At 43.4% G+C, this 18051-nt stretch overlaps 1 protein-coding gene across 2 annotated transcripts; it reads right to left on the bottom strand.

The window, feature by feature from the left end:
- Nucleotides 1-8538: 8538 nt before the first annotated feature.
- On the bottom strand, nt 8539-16355 carry LOC127005181 (zinc finger protein 628-like). 2 transcript variants are annotated; one of them, XM_050873861.1, is made up of 7 exons: nt 16153-16353; nt 12747-14727; nt 12272-12374; nt 11503-11700; nt 9994-10097; nt 9517-9675; nt 8539-9396 (listed from the first exon to the last, which is right to left on the bottom strand). In XM_050873861.1, exons 2-7 carry the CDS (start codon nt 14709-14711, stop codon nt 9046-9048), a joined length of 2880 nt encoding a protein of 959 aa, XP_050729818.1. In that variant the 5' UTR covers nt 14712-14727; nt 16153-16353; the 3' UTR covers nt 8539-9045. The 2 variants fall into 2 exon arrangements, with proteins under 2 accessions (XP_050729818.1, XP_050729827.1); XM_050873870.1 differs by lacking the exon at nt 11503-11700 and having other exon boundaries at nt 16153-16355.
- Nucleotides 16356-18051: the final 1696 nt, after the last annotated feature.

Below are 18051 nucleotides of genomic sequence, written 5' to 3'. Positions count from 1 at the left end.
TGACCCTTTCATGAGAGAGGAACGTCCTGCGCACACACATGTTCAGGCAGAGTTCATTCTAAGTTTTTGTGGCCGTGACAGTGAATTGGCTGCACAGGAAATTGCATTCGTACATCTTACTTGACCCTGACAGCTACCGGCCAGACTAACAGACGGCAGCCCCCTTAGGAGCACTCCAGCCTCCCGACCCGACAGTGTCAAGTCTCATTACTACTTCCAGGAATCAAAACACAACAGGATATGCGTGTGTGGGCTTTCCAAGGGCCTGCATCTACCCAGCAAACTTGAGAACAGTGACATAGAAATAGAATGGATTCTCTTTTGATTTATTCCGTGAGTGACTGGACGAGAAAACTTATATGATTTAATTATCATATACAGAATTTTCTGATTTTTCATTTACTTCTAATATATTTGTCTATATAGTCTTTAGTTTCAATGTTTCATTTTGTATTTTTCAGTATTTAAAACTACGAGTTAGATTAAGCTAGCTTGGGGATGAATGAAGTTAGCCTTGTGGCAAGAGAAAACCTGTTCAAAATAAGAGTACGAAAAGTAATTAATGCTCTCTCTCTCTCTCTCTCTCTCTCTCTCTCTCTCTCTCTCTCTCTCTCTCTCTCTCTCTCTCCTGTTGTAGCCAGGCGGTGCACACGCCACATTCCCTTTCCAACCGCCGGAAGAAACTGCGGGAATGTCTTAACACAAACGCTTGGGCTCTTCAGTCACCGCCGAAAAGAGGATCCTGTGACCTTCCCTGAGCGAGTGTCGGAACAGTCGCTGTGCAAACGTTTACACTGGGCAGAGGCGGGGCGACGAGGGATGATGGGCTGACAGTAGACGAAGACGGAGATAGGTAAGGCTGACATGAATGGACGGGGTGAGGGGAGGAGACACGCGGGAGTGAGACGGGGAAGATGACAACGATTTCCTGCGCCATCAACACAAATCTCAGACGAGCCGAGAGGAAGGTAAGCAGTATGAGACATGTGGGTGATGTTCAAGACGTTGTAGCGAGAAGGGGAACAACCAAGACAATAGAACAACGAGGGCTGATCCTTTATTCACTGTCTAACATATGTCACAAATGCTACATGCCTTGTTGGCAGCTCGTTTGGTACGTATGTTTTATGGTTGTCCTGTTTGGAAGTAACGAGGGAAAGTGGGAAAGAGGTCAATGGAGGTAAGTAAAATGCTCACTCGGTCACCAACAAGTAAGACGGTGAATGGAAAGGGGAAAAACACATGTAGTTCTTTTTTCCATTTTCTTATTTTTCGGGCTAATTCAAGGGGGTCGTATAAATTCCACCGGTGGGTGGAAGGAAGGCAGGCGAGGGAGGGAGGGAGGGAGGGAGTGCGTAATATTTCTCGGCATTATGTAAATGAAGTTGTCGGTAAAAGAAGTCGCTGGCCAAGTTTGCTCAAAGACAAAGTTTTCTCCCTCGCTTCACGGACTCCCTCGCTTCCTTCCCTCCCGCCCTGATAGTTCCCTTGATGCACTCACTCACCGCCTGTTTGCAACCCGCAACTATATTTTACAATTCATAACGTTATGCGATTCAGTTTGCAAATTTGATCAAACTTTCATGTTGTTTTGCAGTTGCTCTCTCTCTCTCTCTCTCTCTCTCTCTCTCTCTCTCTCTCTCTCTCTCTCTCTCTCTCTCTCTCTCTCTCCTGAATAGGGTAAAAAATGAAAACAATGAGTAGCAAAGGGTATGAAATGCGTTATGCCTCGGCTTTTACCTCCTATTTCATCAGTTATTTTCGAGTGGGAGGTTTGTGTGGAAAGTACTTTTTATTCCACTTAATCATTTCTCCCATGAGCTAGTCTTCTTACAACTTTGTCAGTTACTCTTGATATAGTAGTTTTCCACACTACTTAGTCATATTCCCCATTATTCCAGTGCTTGCTTAGGGGTATGCTGCACGAGAGGGCGGCATGGGTTCCCCCAGCTATAGAATACAACAAGTTCTGTTTGTCCTGGGCGAGTGTTGGGAGTGCCTTGGCGGCGGCTAGGCAACGGTTTGGTGTGGTGGTGACGGCTGTAAACACGAGGATGTGAGGGACACAGGCACAGATTGGTGGCAGTGTTAGTCAGCACCACTTGCGGGACAGAGTAAGTAGTTTTTGTGTGTGTGTGCACGCTGGTTCAGTGGTTACTCATGCTTTCGTTTAAGAGGACTGGTAATATTTACATGGCAGCACCTTCCCTATTAGAAAGTAAGTGTTTAAAAGTGCTTTCCTGAAGGGTAATCCAGGACATATACGATATTAAGTGTTCCTCCTTGTCCTGGCTCTCCACCTATTTCTTTTAGGAGAGATTTTATGAAGCTGATCTCACAAACGTACTTAAGACTCTATATTTCAGTCTATTAATTAACTTGCTTGTTACACGTAGGAAAGCAAAAAATTCAGAATCTGTAACTGGATTCACGTCACACGGAGCCACTGTAATGATGAAGTTTGTGAATGATCCGAAAGGCCTTCAAAAATCTTTACTTCGTTTTAGGATTTTAAATCATAAAAATTCCGGCGGTCCTTGCTGGGTCCCCCTGGTGCTATAGAGGTCTTTCAGAAGTAACCAGACGCACTATTCATTGCACACTCGATACTGAAAATTATACCATTGCGTAGACCGTTTTCAAATTTTGTTTCCACTAAAAATAGAAATTCTCACATCAACAGTTACTGCAGGCCCGACTACAGAAGTCAGCGAATCGTCACCTAACTACTAGACACCTAACAAATCTTACATCGTTACCACTGGAAATATCAAGTACATCATTGCATTTCATCGTATCTGCCGTCTGAAGCGGACAAATAATTGGCAGATAAGACTTGCACATTAAACAAAACACACAGAAAAATTCGAGTTTGCTCTAAAAAGGTGTATCTGACAACACCGAAAAGAGACTTCAATAACTTCCAAGCCACCGTTTTGGGAGCGCACCTCAGCCACTAACAACCGTGGGCCATGATGGACATTGGATTGGTCATCGGCATCACCTTCATTGTCATCGGCTGCCTCCTGACGCTCTACGGAGTCTTCACGTGCATCAACAGCAAGGTAAGAAGCTTTGCGTAATCTGACCAACAGTTTTGTAATCATAGTATATTATAGCATCACAGAGTCGACATCAAGGTTATATACGGAACAAAGCTGAAATATTACCTGAAGACAAGAGCAAAGATAGGAATAATTACATACAACAATGGTGATTCTCTCTCTCTCTCTCTCTCTCTCTCTCTCTCTCTCTCTCTCTCTCTCTCTCTCTCTCTCTCTCTCTCTCTCTCTCTCTCTCACACACACACAGACACACACACACACACGCGGGTATTCGAGGGTTAGGAGAGAGACAATCACCACCCATGGAGGCCGAGGTGAGGACCAAGACCGTTCCTCAAATCAATGAATCCAAGACAACGAGTGACGTCACACGCTCCGAGTTTTATCGTGTCCTAGAGACCCTGCTTTAATACTTGATTTTATCTCTCATCCGTGCGGCATACAAGTTTCCCCTTCCGCCCAATTCCCTTCCTCGCTCAGTATTTAAAACCCATGACTAAACTAAATACGCCTCCGCGGTGCATTTTTTTTTTTTTTTTGCTTTTTTTTTTTTTTACAGTAGAGGAAACGGTTCAAGGGCAAAAAAGAAAGAATAGTGAAAAAAAGCCCGCTACTCACTGCTCCTACAAAAGAGTCAAGAAGAGTGGCCGAAAGATAGGTCAGTTTCGGGTGGAGAGGTGTCCTGATGGTTAGATTCCATAACTACAAATCTCCTGGCCTGGGTTCGAGTCCCGGCCTGGAGATTCGGCGTGCAGCCCACTTAGCTGTTCATCCTTCCTTTCGGGATGGATGGTCAATAAATGGGTACCTGGGGAAACCTGGGGAAGGTAAACTGGTAACCCGGATGTCACACTGGTCCTGTGTCGTGTTATGGGTTCTCTCCCACCACAGACTCAAAGAGCCAGTGGGACGGAGATTAGCACCGCGCAGTTATAGCATATGCTCCCAACTTTACTTAACTTTACTGAACTAGACATATCAAGTGTGATTCAGAACGCACCTAATGGTTTTGTTGTTCACGGACACGGCAACGGGAACACCAGGGAAACACACCAATATTCTGTCGCCCTTTAAACATACTATTAGATTGACATTGCTGGAGACATTAAGTTATAAAAAAGTGAAATCGAATGCATGACTAAAACCCACGACTAAACTAGACATTTCCAGTGTGATTCAGCACGCACCAAAGGCTTATGTTGTTCAAGGACACAGCGATGAGAATACCAAGGAAACACACCAATAATAATATGTCGCCCTTTAAACATACATACTAACGGAGTGACTAAGCTGGGGATGTTAAGTGAGGGTGTTAGCAATGATGTAGTAGTAGTAATTGAAGTAGTAGCAGTAGTATTAGTAGTATTAGCAGTAATAGTAGAAGTAGTTGAAATAGTAGTTCTAAACAAAAAAAAAAGTCAAATCAAGTTCATAAAAACTATCTTCGCCATGAATTTACTCCACAACAACAACATCCTGGCGAACTAAATGAGGAAAGTTACTCCGCACGCTAAGGCCCCTCAGAAATTATATGGCACAAAAAGGAGTTCGGTCCCAAGTTTACTAGCAGGCCACTCTGATCCAACCCGTCCGTCGGCTGCAAATAATTTAATCACATCTTGGAACAGAGGAAGCATGAGACATTCCTAGAGATAAATACTAGACAGATAGATAGATAGATAGACAGATGGGTATATAGATAGATATAGATAGATAGATAGATAGATAGATAGATAGATATAGATAGATAGATAGATTTACGGAGAGAGAGAGAGAGAGAGAGAGAGAGAGAGAGAGAGAGAGAGAGAGAGAGAGAGAGAGAGAGAGAGAGAGAGAGAGAGAGAGAGAGAGAGAGAGAGAGAGAGAGAGAGAGAGATAGATATAGTCAGATAGACATGAATGGATAGATAGATAGAAAGATAGGTTGGTAAATAGATAGATGAGTGGACAGACAGATAGATGGATGGATGAATAGATAGACAGATAGACAGATAGATAGATAGATAGATAGATAGATAGACAAACAGACAGACAGACAGACAGACAGGCAGGCAGGAAGGAAGGCAGGCAGGCAGGCAGGCAGGCAGGCAGACAGACAGACAGATAGATAGATAGATAGATAGGTTGTGATAGACAGACATATACACGTAGATGGATAGATAGATAGATAGGTAGGTAAATAGATAGATGGATGGACAGATAGATAGATGGATGGATGAATAGAGATAGATAAATAGATAAATAGATAGATAGATAGATAGATAAAAAGATAGATAGATAGATAGATAGATAGATATAGATAGATAAAGATAAATAGATAGATCAAGTAACTGCCAGTCCCTCTGCCTCACACTAAACTGAATGATATAAGCCACTTGACTAAGATGTAGATCACTTATTAATAGCATGTTTTATATTGGCATTTAGCAGTATGTCACATTATCTTCAATAGGCCATTATCATTTAACTACAAAGCAAACCCTTCCCAGTATTTTCCACCTTTCATCCTGCTCCAAGAATGGTTTTATTTTCAACTATACACCAGCTCTCCATCAGGCCTAACTTCTACAATTCTGTTACTTTGGCAATCCATCCATTACCCATTTTAAGCATATCTAAACATGATATAACCTGCCCAGACTTCTACCTTTGTATGCTATATTATCCATAATTCTCATTCCTACCTTTTCATGCTTTACCCAGCATTTTTCTTTATGGGCACAATGTAGAGGGCTAATATACCAGTGTTTCTCATAAAAAATATTAATGTTTTGTTTCCTTTCCTCTGAAGCAAAAAAAAAATGACCATAATTATGAGATCAGGAATTATAAAAAATCTGTTTGTGTAACCTTCAGACAGAGACCAGCAGCCTAATTGAAAGGTGAGCAAGGGTGGGGTCTTTCCCACCTTAAGTTCAAAGGCTAATGAGATGGAGATGAGCACCATGGCTCCACTTTACTTATAGGATAAATGACTAACCATATTTTCAAGCCATTAACCTTTCACTTTCCCTCTCTCTGTACAGGGAAGCGTTTACAATGCCGAGGATGTGGACGCCATGGTGACGGCTACAGTGATGGAGCAGGAGAAGCAGAGGCAGCTGGAGGAGGCACTGTTCACCGACTTCAAGCCGGGAGAAATTAACAAGAAGAAGAAAGTGCTCATGGCGTAATATACTCAACCCATTCAAAGAGTATCTGAGAATAAGAGCAATACAATTGTGCTAGACAAATATTATAATATATATATATATATATATATATATATATATATATATATATATATATATATATATATATATATATATATATATATATATATATATATATATATATATATATATATACATATATATATATATAAGTTTTCATATTTATGTACCAGTACTCAAACTCCATAATTTTATATGTACCCTTAATAATAAGACTTTCAATCTAACACAGTATGGTCTTTCTTTCTATATTATTACTATTATTTGTTGACTGTCATGTGTTTAAAGATACCCTAAACAAAACCTAAACTGAAAGGGTCTTCATATTTGTGCACTCAGTAAATTTAGATATGCACCCACAGTAATAAGATTTCTATCAAACAAAGTGAGCTCTTTCTTTGTTGAATTTTCCTACTAATTCCTGACTCTCGTGTGTTTACAGACAGGTACTGTAAACCCAACCTAACCATGTTTTCACATTAATTTTGTACTCAGAAAATTTGTTCATGCACCCTCAGAGGTGACACTCTCTATCTTACAAATTATGTATATCTTAGTTGATTTTTATAATAAGTTGCTGTCTGTCATGTGTTTGACAATACCCTACACTTGACATAATAAAAAATAGTTTTCATATTTGTGCCCTCAGCAAATAAATATCTGCACCCTCAGTAATGAAACTTTCTGTCTAACACAATCGAGAGGTTCCGGGTTCAAATCTCATACAGAGTGGAGATGGATGGGCAGTGTCCTTTAATCTGTGCCCTCTGTCCACCCAGCACTGAAGGGATACTGGGTGTGAGTTGGAGGTTGTGTCCCACTGCCCAGGAGTGTTTGGGTGTTAGCTTCAGCCGTTCCCATGTGTCCACCACCAGAGCTCCAAAGCTCACTCGGGGAGTGTACTGGCTGGGGATCACAAGTTCAGTGTGTGAACTTACACTGATTAGCCTTGTAATCACTGATTAAGTATATGATGATTCAGACTCTTTTCTCTTGAAGCTTATCGAAGGGCTAGCAAGGCCTGAGAAAGAATATTCACTAATGCTGGGCCTTTTTTCAGATTCCTAGATGATCTCCCTCACAGTTGAGGTATCCATTGCACTTATAATTCTGTACAACACTTCCCTTGACTTATTCTAGAATCTAACACAAAACATATTCAAGAATTGGAAGACCTAGGAGATATTCATATATATCTAACAGTAAAGGGGGGCATACACAATAGCTATGCATAGCCTCGGTGCCCATCTCCATCCCATTTGCCTTTGAGCCTGTGATAAGTGAGAGCTCATAACCCCAGAGGACAGGGCAAGTGGAACATCCAAGCTACCACAGTAAATATATATAATATATATATATATATATATATATATATATATATATATATATATATATATATATATATATATATATGAGGCTGTGATTGAGTGGTCAGCATGCAGGTGGGTATCCAGGAGACCCCAGCTCAAGTCCCACTCACCACTACAAACTAACAATGTTCAGTCATTGCTGACTGGCCAATGACAACCCATTTACTGTTCTAAGGAACACCTACCAACCCAGACCCTAGTGAACCTCTCTCAAGAGGATCAAGTAGAGTCCCGGGGAGCAGCACGAGCCAAGCAGGTATGACACCACTGTAAAACAACTTGGCCGTGCCACTAACAGGCTGGGGCCATCCAACAGGTCACATCAAGAAAGCCGGTAAATATGGAGAATCACTACGCGCCTCCAATATTCCTTCCACGGCAATGATAGCCTTTCCAAGGTATCACATACTGTTGTACTACTCTAGTTTTAGCGGGGACCCCATATTACACGCTGCCATACACGTTAGAGGCCACTCACCGAACAAAACTACACACCGTTGCTCCTAAAGACATACCTCTTCCACGGTGGACACGTGCGATTCTTCTTCAGCGCAAATGATTCTGAAGCTTCCGAGCCTCTGAAGATGGTGGGGCAAGTGTTTACATTCTGCCTTCAACACGGGGCCACAAATACTACACATAATTTTACAGCTTTTACATTTTTACAGCAATGAAAACTGTGCCTTATCGGGGAATGTTTTCTTTTTACTTGTGAGAGAAATTCAGAGGCAGTTATTATAGTGGCTTTTGACTCCAACTACCTAAAACAAACGCATTGATATTGGAGCTTATTGGATAACAAATGTGAACGATTAAGGAGGGAAGAAGTATCGTACATAGATTAATAAACAGATGGGACACATAATAGAGGAAAGTGAGCGACGACGGAGGTAAGACATAGAGTATCAACTTTATTTTCTATCTTTAGGTCTACATAACTAGATACATGTGATAGCAGGCTGGTTGTAGGGAATTTAGTAGTAGCAACGGTATGTGATGTGGAGGAGTACCTACTGTGCATTTCGTAAGTGTGTGTGTGTTCGTGTAAATCACCACGGCCTTATCACGTGTTGGACTCGTAATCGCCAGCCGGTGTGTGTGTGTGTGTGTGTGTGAGAGAGAGAGAGAGAGAGAGAGAGAGAGAGAGAGAGAGAGAGAGAGAGAGAGAGATGTAATTCAGTATTAATTTTACACCTCTCAGCGTAATACAAAGATACAGATTAAAAAAAAAACGTGATTTCTGAGAATACGACTGCACAAGACTCATCCATTAGCTATACCCGCATGTTTCCCAACCAGCCGCTGTTTATACTACGCAACCCCCATTCATCCCCATAATCTTACCCTTATGAGACTTACAGAAACCAGAATGTTGCTAGAGTGACTATTCCCGCACGTTTACATAAGTAGATTTGTGAGGAAGCTGTCGTGATCCATGTCAGCATCGATAGCACCGGGCGAGAGGCTTGGGAAGGGTAGGGAGGGGTCCTGCGGGGGCTGAAGACGTCCTGGCTGAGGGTCCACTAGGGCGTGCAGGAAGGCCATAGAGAGGGGGTCTTGCGGGCCGCTTCCACCCCGCCCCCCACGTGTCCGGTGCAGCGATCTCTTCTCCTCTGGTGTTATTGTTCTTTCGCAAGATATGGCCGCTACGTCAATGGTCTCGAGAGGTGGACGACTCCTTGGCCCTCCCAGGTGGCTCTGCTCCTGCTGCTGCTGGTCACCCACACAGCCGACGGGCACCATCTCCACCTGAGGCATTGATATGTTGTACTGTATTGGTCTCGTTAGTGCAGAGAGGTCAATAAAGGTCATAAAAGTTGACTAAAAAAAAAGTGCTACCGTCCTCACTATTCCCATTGTTTTTATTACCGTGGGCGGCGTGGCGGTGGGCAGGGCGGGCTGAGTAGACGTGGCCGGCGGAGGCAAGGGCGGCGGGGCGGGGCTGCTGTGGGTGGTGTCGACGGTGTCCTTCCCAGCACCGGAGGAGGAGGCAACACTCGGCTCACATTTATGCGACCGAAGGCTCACCTGCAATCAATTTACAATGTACCTTGGTGTATTTGTCCACTGAAAGTGTTCACTCGAACTTAGCAATTTTAATGATAAACCATTGATTTAGGCTTCCTCCACGTTTGACTATAATGCATAATATTACTGATTTCTTACCTTAAGCTCCAAAGATAACAGTAAAAAATAAGAGAATACAGTACCGTTGAATTTAATTAATATATGATTTTCCATTTAATCTATAATTAAGAGAGTCCCTAAACTGAAATCCTTTTGAAGGTGTGTGAAAGTACTATTGATTTAAATATGGCTAAACATAACTTGCATGAAGAACCTTACCTTGTATCTGAAGGATCTGTGACACACCTCACACGTGTACGGCATCACGCCTGTGTGGATCCTCTGATGAACCAAGTAAGACACGCGCTGCCGAAACGCCTTTCCTAGAAATTGATAAAGCACGATTCACACACCCACACCCACACACGCACATACCCCTCCCCCACGCACATATACACTAAAGTAGTTGAAATAAGCCCAGGTGTTCCAACTATGTGATCCATTTAGGTGATCTATACTTGACCCTGAAATATTTAACCACTGTGACACAGACTCTTTGCCGCATAACATGTCTGCCTGGAGGAAATGTTGGCTGTCTATTTTTAGGATTTAGATGAAAACTGGTGTAATCCCGTATAGCAAAGGATGTAAGTTAATGCTATTCCCTTGCGATGTGACTGGTCAAGATGTGAGCATTTGTCTTCCTCATTGATTTTGTGAGCATTTAATTTGAATATACGGGTTGTGAGCAAAATTATGATTGTAAGGAAAAGTATTGGAGTTGAACAAAGGTTACCAGCCAGCTGCGGCAGGTCACGAGATCCCGTATTCTATATTCAAACACGGACTCCCCCGCAACTCTAATGTTCGGACTTCCAATTCTCCCATGAGAGTATTTATGGCCTATCTATCTATTTCTATCTATCTATTTATCTATCTATATCTATCTAGCTATTTACCTGTTTGTCTACCTCTCCATCTACCTATCCCCCTCTGCCCATTTATCTGTCTATCTATTTATCTGTATAGATAGAGATAGAGATAGATATAGATAGATAGGAATGAGAAGAGGAATATTTTTGATTGATAAAGTTTGATATTTTGGGGGTTGACTGCAGTATTCCTAGTTCATCCAATTGCGAACAAGATGATTATACAATAAGATGCTGAGAATAATTCTTGACTGGAGATCCTGTGAAGTGCATGACAGGAAAAATATCCATGCTCAGATGAAAGATCTGTGTGTCAGCGGCGGCGGTAGCAGTGGTTGTAATTTTTGCAGAAGCAGTAATATTGGTAGTAGCAGCAGCGGTGGCAGTGACGGTAGAGAAGTAGCAGTAGTACTTGTTGGTGTTGTCTGGGGAAGTCGTAAGTGTAGTAGTAATAGTAGTAGTAGTAGTAGTAGTAGTAGTAGTAGTAGTAGTAATAGTAGTAGCAGTAGCAGTAGTAATACCCAAATTCAGGAATCTTTGAACATACTGGGGATGTTTTATTCCGAGAAAACAAATAAAATGCACGAAAACTCAACATTGTTATGGTTAAAAATAAGTAAATAAATAAACAAATTATAAACAAACGAAATAATAGATATAATAATATGATCAACATGCACATCATTCTTTTTTAACTTGAGCTGCAGAGCCGATGATAGTTTTCGAGCTGGTTAATTAGTTTAGTGTGTGCTTCCAGTGTTGCAAAGAGAGAGTTAGGCGACAGATCTCCCGGGGGCCCTGCAAGGCTCTGGTGGTGTGAGGGAGTCGTCAGAGTGGCTGGCACTTCGAGGCTCACCGCAGGTCTCGCACACGAAGGGTTTCTCCCCCGTGTGAATGCGGACGTGGTTGTGGAGGGTGGACATCTCCTTGAAGGACCGGCCGCAGTAGGAACACTGGTGCGGCTTATCATCTGAGTGGTAGAGGACGTGTTTGTGGTAGCTCTGTTGGAAGGTGAAGGTCTTGCCGCACTCTGCACAGGCGTATGGCGTCTCCCCTGTGTTCATGGATGTTACGGTGAGCATTTAGGAAGGGACTTGCCTCGTGAGGTGTTGAGGTATATTTCATTTTCAGATCATGCCTTCCTAAGCCAAAAGACGTGACTAAAGGGACGGGAAAGGCGACCCATCTATCAAAACTATGTTATGTATGATAATCTATAAAGGTCACAATGAACGGATAAAGAACTTACGGATTGGGTGACTCATCCATTACACATGTTATTTTTATAAGCCAAACCATCAAGGTAATATGCTACTTCGAAGTAAAAACATATCCTTCCTAGATTCCTTTTTTTCAAGCTGTCTTCCCTTCCCATGTCATGCGTCCGTCAACCGTCATGTGTTCACAGTATGCCCCCACGGACGGACCCTTGTTTGTGTAGCGGTTTTGTTGGAAGCGAACAGAAATTAACACACCACGTGGTGAAAGTCCATTGCTGTTGTGTGTGGTGGGGTCAGCATCCTCTCCCTAATTCGGAAAATAAAGGCACCCCCACCACACACACACATACAACTCCTCAACAAACTAACTGAATAACATGACCAGCAACAAGTTAGTATAAGTACCTGTGTGAAGGCGTTTGTGTTTCTTGAGGAAATATTTTGTGGTGAAAGACTTCTTACACACGTCACACTCCCACTGCTTGTTGCTGTCTGATCCTCTTCCTTCCTGAAAAGACAGAGAAAGATATAACAATTTGATTCAGTAGTAGTCGGATTAGGACACAGACGCTTCATTAGTCAGTGAAATAATGATTTTTGGAGGTAGGAAAATATGCATTGATGGTGTAAGTCAAACGGAGGAATCACGGACACTATATTAAGTTAATTTTTTATAGTTTACAGTTAAGAATATGAAGATTTATTAGCAGGAATTGTGCCTTGTTCGTATGTGTGTGTGTGTGTGTGTGTGTGTGTGTGTGTGTGTGCGCGCGCGCGCGTGTACGGGAGGGGGAGAGAGAGAGAGAGAGAGAGAGAGAGAGAGAGAGAGAGAGAGAGAGAGAGAGAGAGAGCATTCTAACGCATTATTTTCAAGATTTACCTTCCGTGTGGGAGGTGGAGGAGGAGGGTTGGGCCGTGGCGTCTCCTGTTGCCCTTCGTCTGCTACCAATGGGCGGACCTCGCACGTTGAGACACCCTTCTGAACCTCCGTCACCTGAACTGCACTGTCAGCACTCTGCACCTTCCTCTCCGTCTGGCAGAGGCTGGTGGGCACCAGCAAAGGTGGTACACGCATTCCAGACTTATGGTCGATGAGGGCTTGAGCAGTAGGGTTCGGCATAATATTTTGGTACACTAGACCCAAATGCGTGGCACTAACTCCTCCGGCAGTGTTTCCCTCCGTGGTATTAAGAGCAGGGTCATTGCCATAACTCGTCAGTGCCTGAAGAGTCACTGCGTCATTGTGAGGAGGACCCTGCAACTGTTTGAAATTAGTGAGAGGGAAACTGCTTCTTCTGATTTCTGCTTGGGGCTGAACCACCTCCACATTTTCTGCCGCTGGAGGAGTTTCTGCTTTGTGAGGCTGGGGAGACACAACAGCCACGGGACTGCTCTGGGTGTGGCCGCTCCCAACAATACGACTTGGCGCAGAGCTCTCCGACGCTGAGCTATACGGGGTCATGTGCACTTTTTTTTCTTCCTTCGTCTCGCTGTGCTCAACGAGGCGCGAACGACTGAGGTTTTCTTGAAGCATCTGGCATGGAAAGACAATATTAGTTTTAAATGGGGCAAAGTACAAGTCAGACGGAGGTCTTTGATGAGGCGAGGAAACTTTTTCTTGTAGGGTGACGTATGACTGAACCTGCACTTCCTGACTCCAGGCGTGCTGGTCCCCAGACTCCTTCGCTGGCATCTTGGCGGTGTAACTATGAGCCTCGTACGGGGACTGTTGAATATGGCGCAACTGCTGCTGCTCCTGGTGGTATTGATACTCCTTTGTCTCTGCTTGCTCTGCTCTTTGACTAGGACTTGGATGTGACTGCTGCTGCCCTATGAAAGGTTGCCCTGAGTGGCTCTCTGAGATAATGTTCATGCTTGTCTGTTGCTGTTTCGCATAGGGTGACGCGGGTGATGGCGGTGGTGGCGGGGACTGGTGCAGCATGTTGTGCTGTTGGTGTGCTGCAGGCCCTCCCTTCGACCCCCTGCACTCCTCTTCACTAGTCTTGTTTTCACTCATGAGTGTTTCTAGCCAATTTTTGGCGTCTCCAAGGGTAGAATTTTTCAGTTTTTGATATTTACTAGACGTTGTGGGAGGAGACGCTTTGCCGTGAGTCCTGTGTTCGAGCATGCCGTGGTAGCGCTTCTCGTGCAGCTCGCGCCTGGCGCGGGTGGTGAAGGTCTTGTTGCACACGTGGCACGTCCCGGGAGACGACGGGTCGTGGAACATGCGAGTGTGCACCAGTAGACTCCCTTTCATTTTGAACGTTTTGGGACACTGTTCACACATGTACCTTCTTTCACTATGCTCTTCTCGAACATGATTACGGTACGACTCAAAATCTTTGAATTTCTTTCTGCACAACTTACAAGTTACGTCAAAGAAACCATTTTTACCGTGGATTATGTCTTTATGAATTTTCAAGAAATGTTCAGAGGAGAAAACAAGCCCACAAAGGTCACAGTTATGTGCTTGATTGACGCTACAGTCTGCTGTGGAGGACTTCTCCCCAGCAACTTCTCCCTGAGGTTTGGCTGGGCTAGAGACGCTCCCTCCTCCATCGCTGATGTCTAAATTTTCGAGATTAGGTATGTTCTCAGGGGAACTGACAGGTGGGTAAACGACAGTCCCAGGAACAACAGGGGGAGCGCCAGGGCTTGCACAAGCATTGGGTTGAGGATGTAGGTGAGCCCCCAGGTGGTGATGGAAGGCCTGCAAACCACTGACGGAGGCGCTGCAGATAGGGCAGGTCAAGGGGCGAGTGAGGGCAGTGGCGACCCGCAGCTGCAGGTCGCTGACATTGGCCAGTGACTCCCTCTCACAGACAGGACAGGCCAGGTACCCCATCCTGCTGGAGTGTCACCTGAGGGAGGCAAACATGACGATTAATACAGAACACAAAACAATAAGAAAATGGATAAATACATAAATGCATATATCAATGTCTATCTAATAAAAAAACCGCGGTATTAACGGTGAGATCTATTAATCTTGTTTAATTATAACTATACTTTAGAGCCGACTGATTGGCACTCCTGTGGATAAAACAGAAAGTGCCAATAATTGTGAGTTCAAGTGTCGTATTACTCAGCACTCACCACACTCCTGGCAGGTAATTTAAGTAATGATTTTCGTGATATCATGCAGTGCCCGAGCACTTGCACAGATTATTATTTATTTATCTATTTATTTATTTTATTTTTTACGTCTTGCCAATGGCGCCGGTAGGCTTTCTTGGTGGGGCCTGATGGTCGGCCCCAGCCCGTTGTGATTCTTCGAAAGAACCTAGATTCCGGGTTAAAAGATGATCTTTTTTTTTGCCGTTCATTGAAGATATTTTGAGGAAGACTATTTTTCAGATTTCTCTGTAGACTGGATGACAACAGAGAAGACATAAGGAAGCGTCTCACAGGTTCTGGACCTCTACCCAGAGCTAGCAGAGAGCAGAGCCAGTGCCTAAACAACGCCGCGAATCTCCCCTGACCTGCCGCGGCCCCGAAAACATTATGTAGCTAATGCAAGCAATCTGGGAACCAATTCCTTTCAAACACTAGATAAGTATTTCTTGATAATGGTGTGCACGCTTATGTGCAGACTTAAAAATAAAAAAAGCTTCCCTATTCTGCTGGACTTTACAATACCTGCATCTCCTGCATTATTCTATATCGTGTATGCATTTTGTATTTCGAAGTAAAACGACGCTGAATTTCCTGCTTCCGCTTATCTGTATTTAGAAATAACTGATGAGAAAATTAATTAGCCCATGCATGCAATAATGTGACCGGATGTGTGTGTGTGTGTGTGTGTGTGTGTGTGTGTGTGAAATAACTTGTAGAAGGCATGCAGGCCGGGTATTTTGGCTCCCGGTTAAAAATGAACCTACTCGCGCCTCGCGGTGTTACGGGCCACTCGCGGGGTGCCGCGCGCCACCCTCCCACCCACTTGTCCCCCTCTGGCCGTCTAATAACACCTCGTCTCACCCTCGCCGCTCCGAATATGGGTATCCCGTTGCCAGCACCATGTTGACAATGCCACCCACCAGTTAACATGAGCAAGCCTTATATTTCAGGATTTTATTCAATCCTCGGTATCCTCTCATAGCATACACGGGGTTCTGATAATCTCTACAAATATTCTTAATCCATGACGCACTACTTCGGTAAACATACAACCGCTACCTATTAATTACCTCCAACAACAAATAAAAATGTAGGCCTATGTGTGCACTATTAATGAAAGCCAACAGAACTACAGAAACCCATACGTTAGTGATATGGATGGTTCTTACTTCTGATAAAACTCTTGGGGGCAAGGAACCCCCGCTTCCTCCCGCAGCTGTTTTCAAGCAAGCGATGATGGACGGCTGTATCAGAGGATCACTTTGTAATGGTAAAACTCGGTAAATCCCATCACGGAGCAGACTGAGGTAGCACTGCGCAGCGAATCGCCTTGGCACTGAAGCCTGGGATGGTGCCCCTGTAGTCACCACCTTGCCTGTCCGGCCAAAAATACCTCGTGGGGAGTCCCGCCGCCTCCCTCACCCACTCGGCCCACTAAGAGGCGACCGGGCTTGGAGACGTTTGTTCCGTCGCACCGTGCTCCTGAACCCAACAAACTTTCTCCCCGATAGCAGCAGTAGCAATTTTCAGTATGGTATCTTTACAAACACTACACTTAACAACACACACACACACACTGACAGAAGGAAAGGCTGGATGAATGTAGATATGGAGACGGGACTATTAGAGCTTAGCTCGGGCCCGGTAGACTATAAAGAGGTAAATACAAATAGGTAAATACACATACGCACACACAGTCCCGCAGTACCCATAGATCGACGATAAAGAGCACTTGCTCACGTCGGGAGGGTACCTGCTGGCAATTACGAGTCCAACACGTGATCAGGCCGTGATGAATAACACACGCACACCTTCAGAGACGAAAATGATATCCTCTCTCTCTCTCTCTCTCTCTCTCTCTCTTTTGGCTTTCTCTACCCTTTAGTAATCATATATACTTTTTTACTATATTTTCGTTTACAGTATCATATATAATACACATATATACTATCATCAGCATTCTGAGGTAATTGTACTGTGATTGCAATATGTAATGAGATTGCTACTTGTATCACTTCATATTTAATGCCCAGTGTATAAGTTTGCTATGTATATTATTGCAGTTTCATTGTTGGATGCAGCCTCACTCTCACTCACTTGCCTCACTTCCTCCTCCTTAATATTCGCTAAGGTAGAAATGCAAAGTCCTGGTGGCCATTTGAAATGACATAATTTCTTTAGGGCTCAAGGACAAAGTTAACCATCTCGTTAAGACCATAAGGTTTGTGTGGTCTGAATATTTATATAAATCAGTTTTCTTTTTTAATGTTCTTGCTGTGTGGATTCCTAAAGATATATGTGTATATACAGTGTCACATTTTTTATGGTAGTGTATGGCAGCTATGCTTTCTAAACGTATACACACACAGATGACAAGATATGACAGAGATGAGCACCGAGGCCATGTACAGCTATGCTGTATGCTGCCATTATAGATAAATAGACAGAACTAGGGCAGTATATTGATGTGTATTCTAGTAATTTTGTCAGGATAGCAGAGGGTCAGGACTGAATGGGGCAGGGATGACCATAGGTACACAATACATTTTACTTGGGGCAGTAAGGTAAAGTTGTCGGCAATATTTTAAGTTGCCTGTGGCCTCGGTGCTCATCTCCATCACATTGGCCCTTGAGCCAGTGGTGTATGATAACCCATTACCTCAAGATACTTTGCATGTTGTAAAATATATTGTAGTGAAAACTGTGACTCACCTATGACTGGCTTGCTGGGCATCAATGGAACCTCATAGTTACTTTTCTTTTTTTAGAAATTAGTCATAATGAGAAGAAAGGTGATGTGTAGAATTGACTTGAGCAGTACATTTTCAAAGCTCTTAATGCACCTAATATACTTGATAGTGCCATATATAGTAAACATGCTAAATTAATAATTGTTGTTCTCTACACAAGTAACAAGTAACAGTCATGGTAGTTGGATAAGGAGACTTACTCCCAGTATAGTGATGAAATGCAACTTTAAAAACTAATGAACTAACAAACTGCTGTCTGTGCAAAAAGGATACCAAACATTATCAAATGTATGAAGGGTTATTATGAAAGTACAGAGG

Source organism: Eriocheir sinensis, chromosome 3 (assembly GCF_024679095.1).
Source record: "Eriocheir sinensis breed Jianghai 21 chromosome 3, ASM2467909v1, whole genome shotgun sequence".
Classification (NCBI taxonomy): Eukaryota; Metazoa; Arthropoda; class Malacostraca; order Decapoda; family Varunidae; genus Eriocheir; species Eriocheir sinensis.
This window is presented reverse-complemented; position numbering and strand designations above follow the sequence as displayed.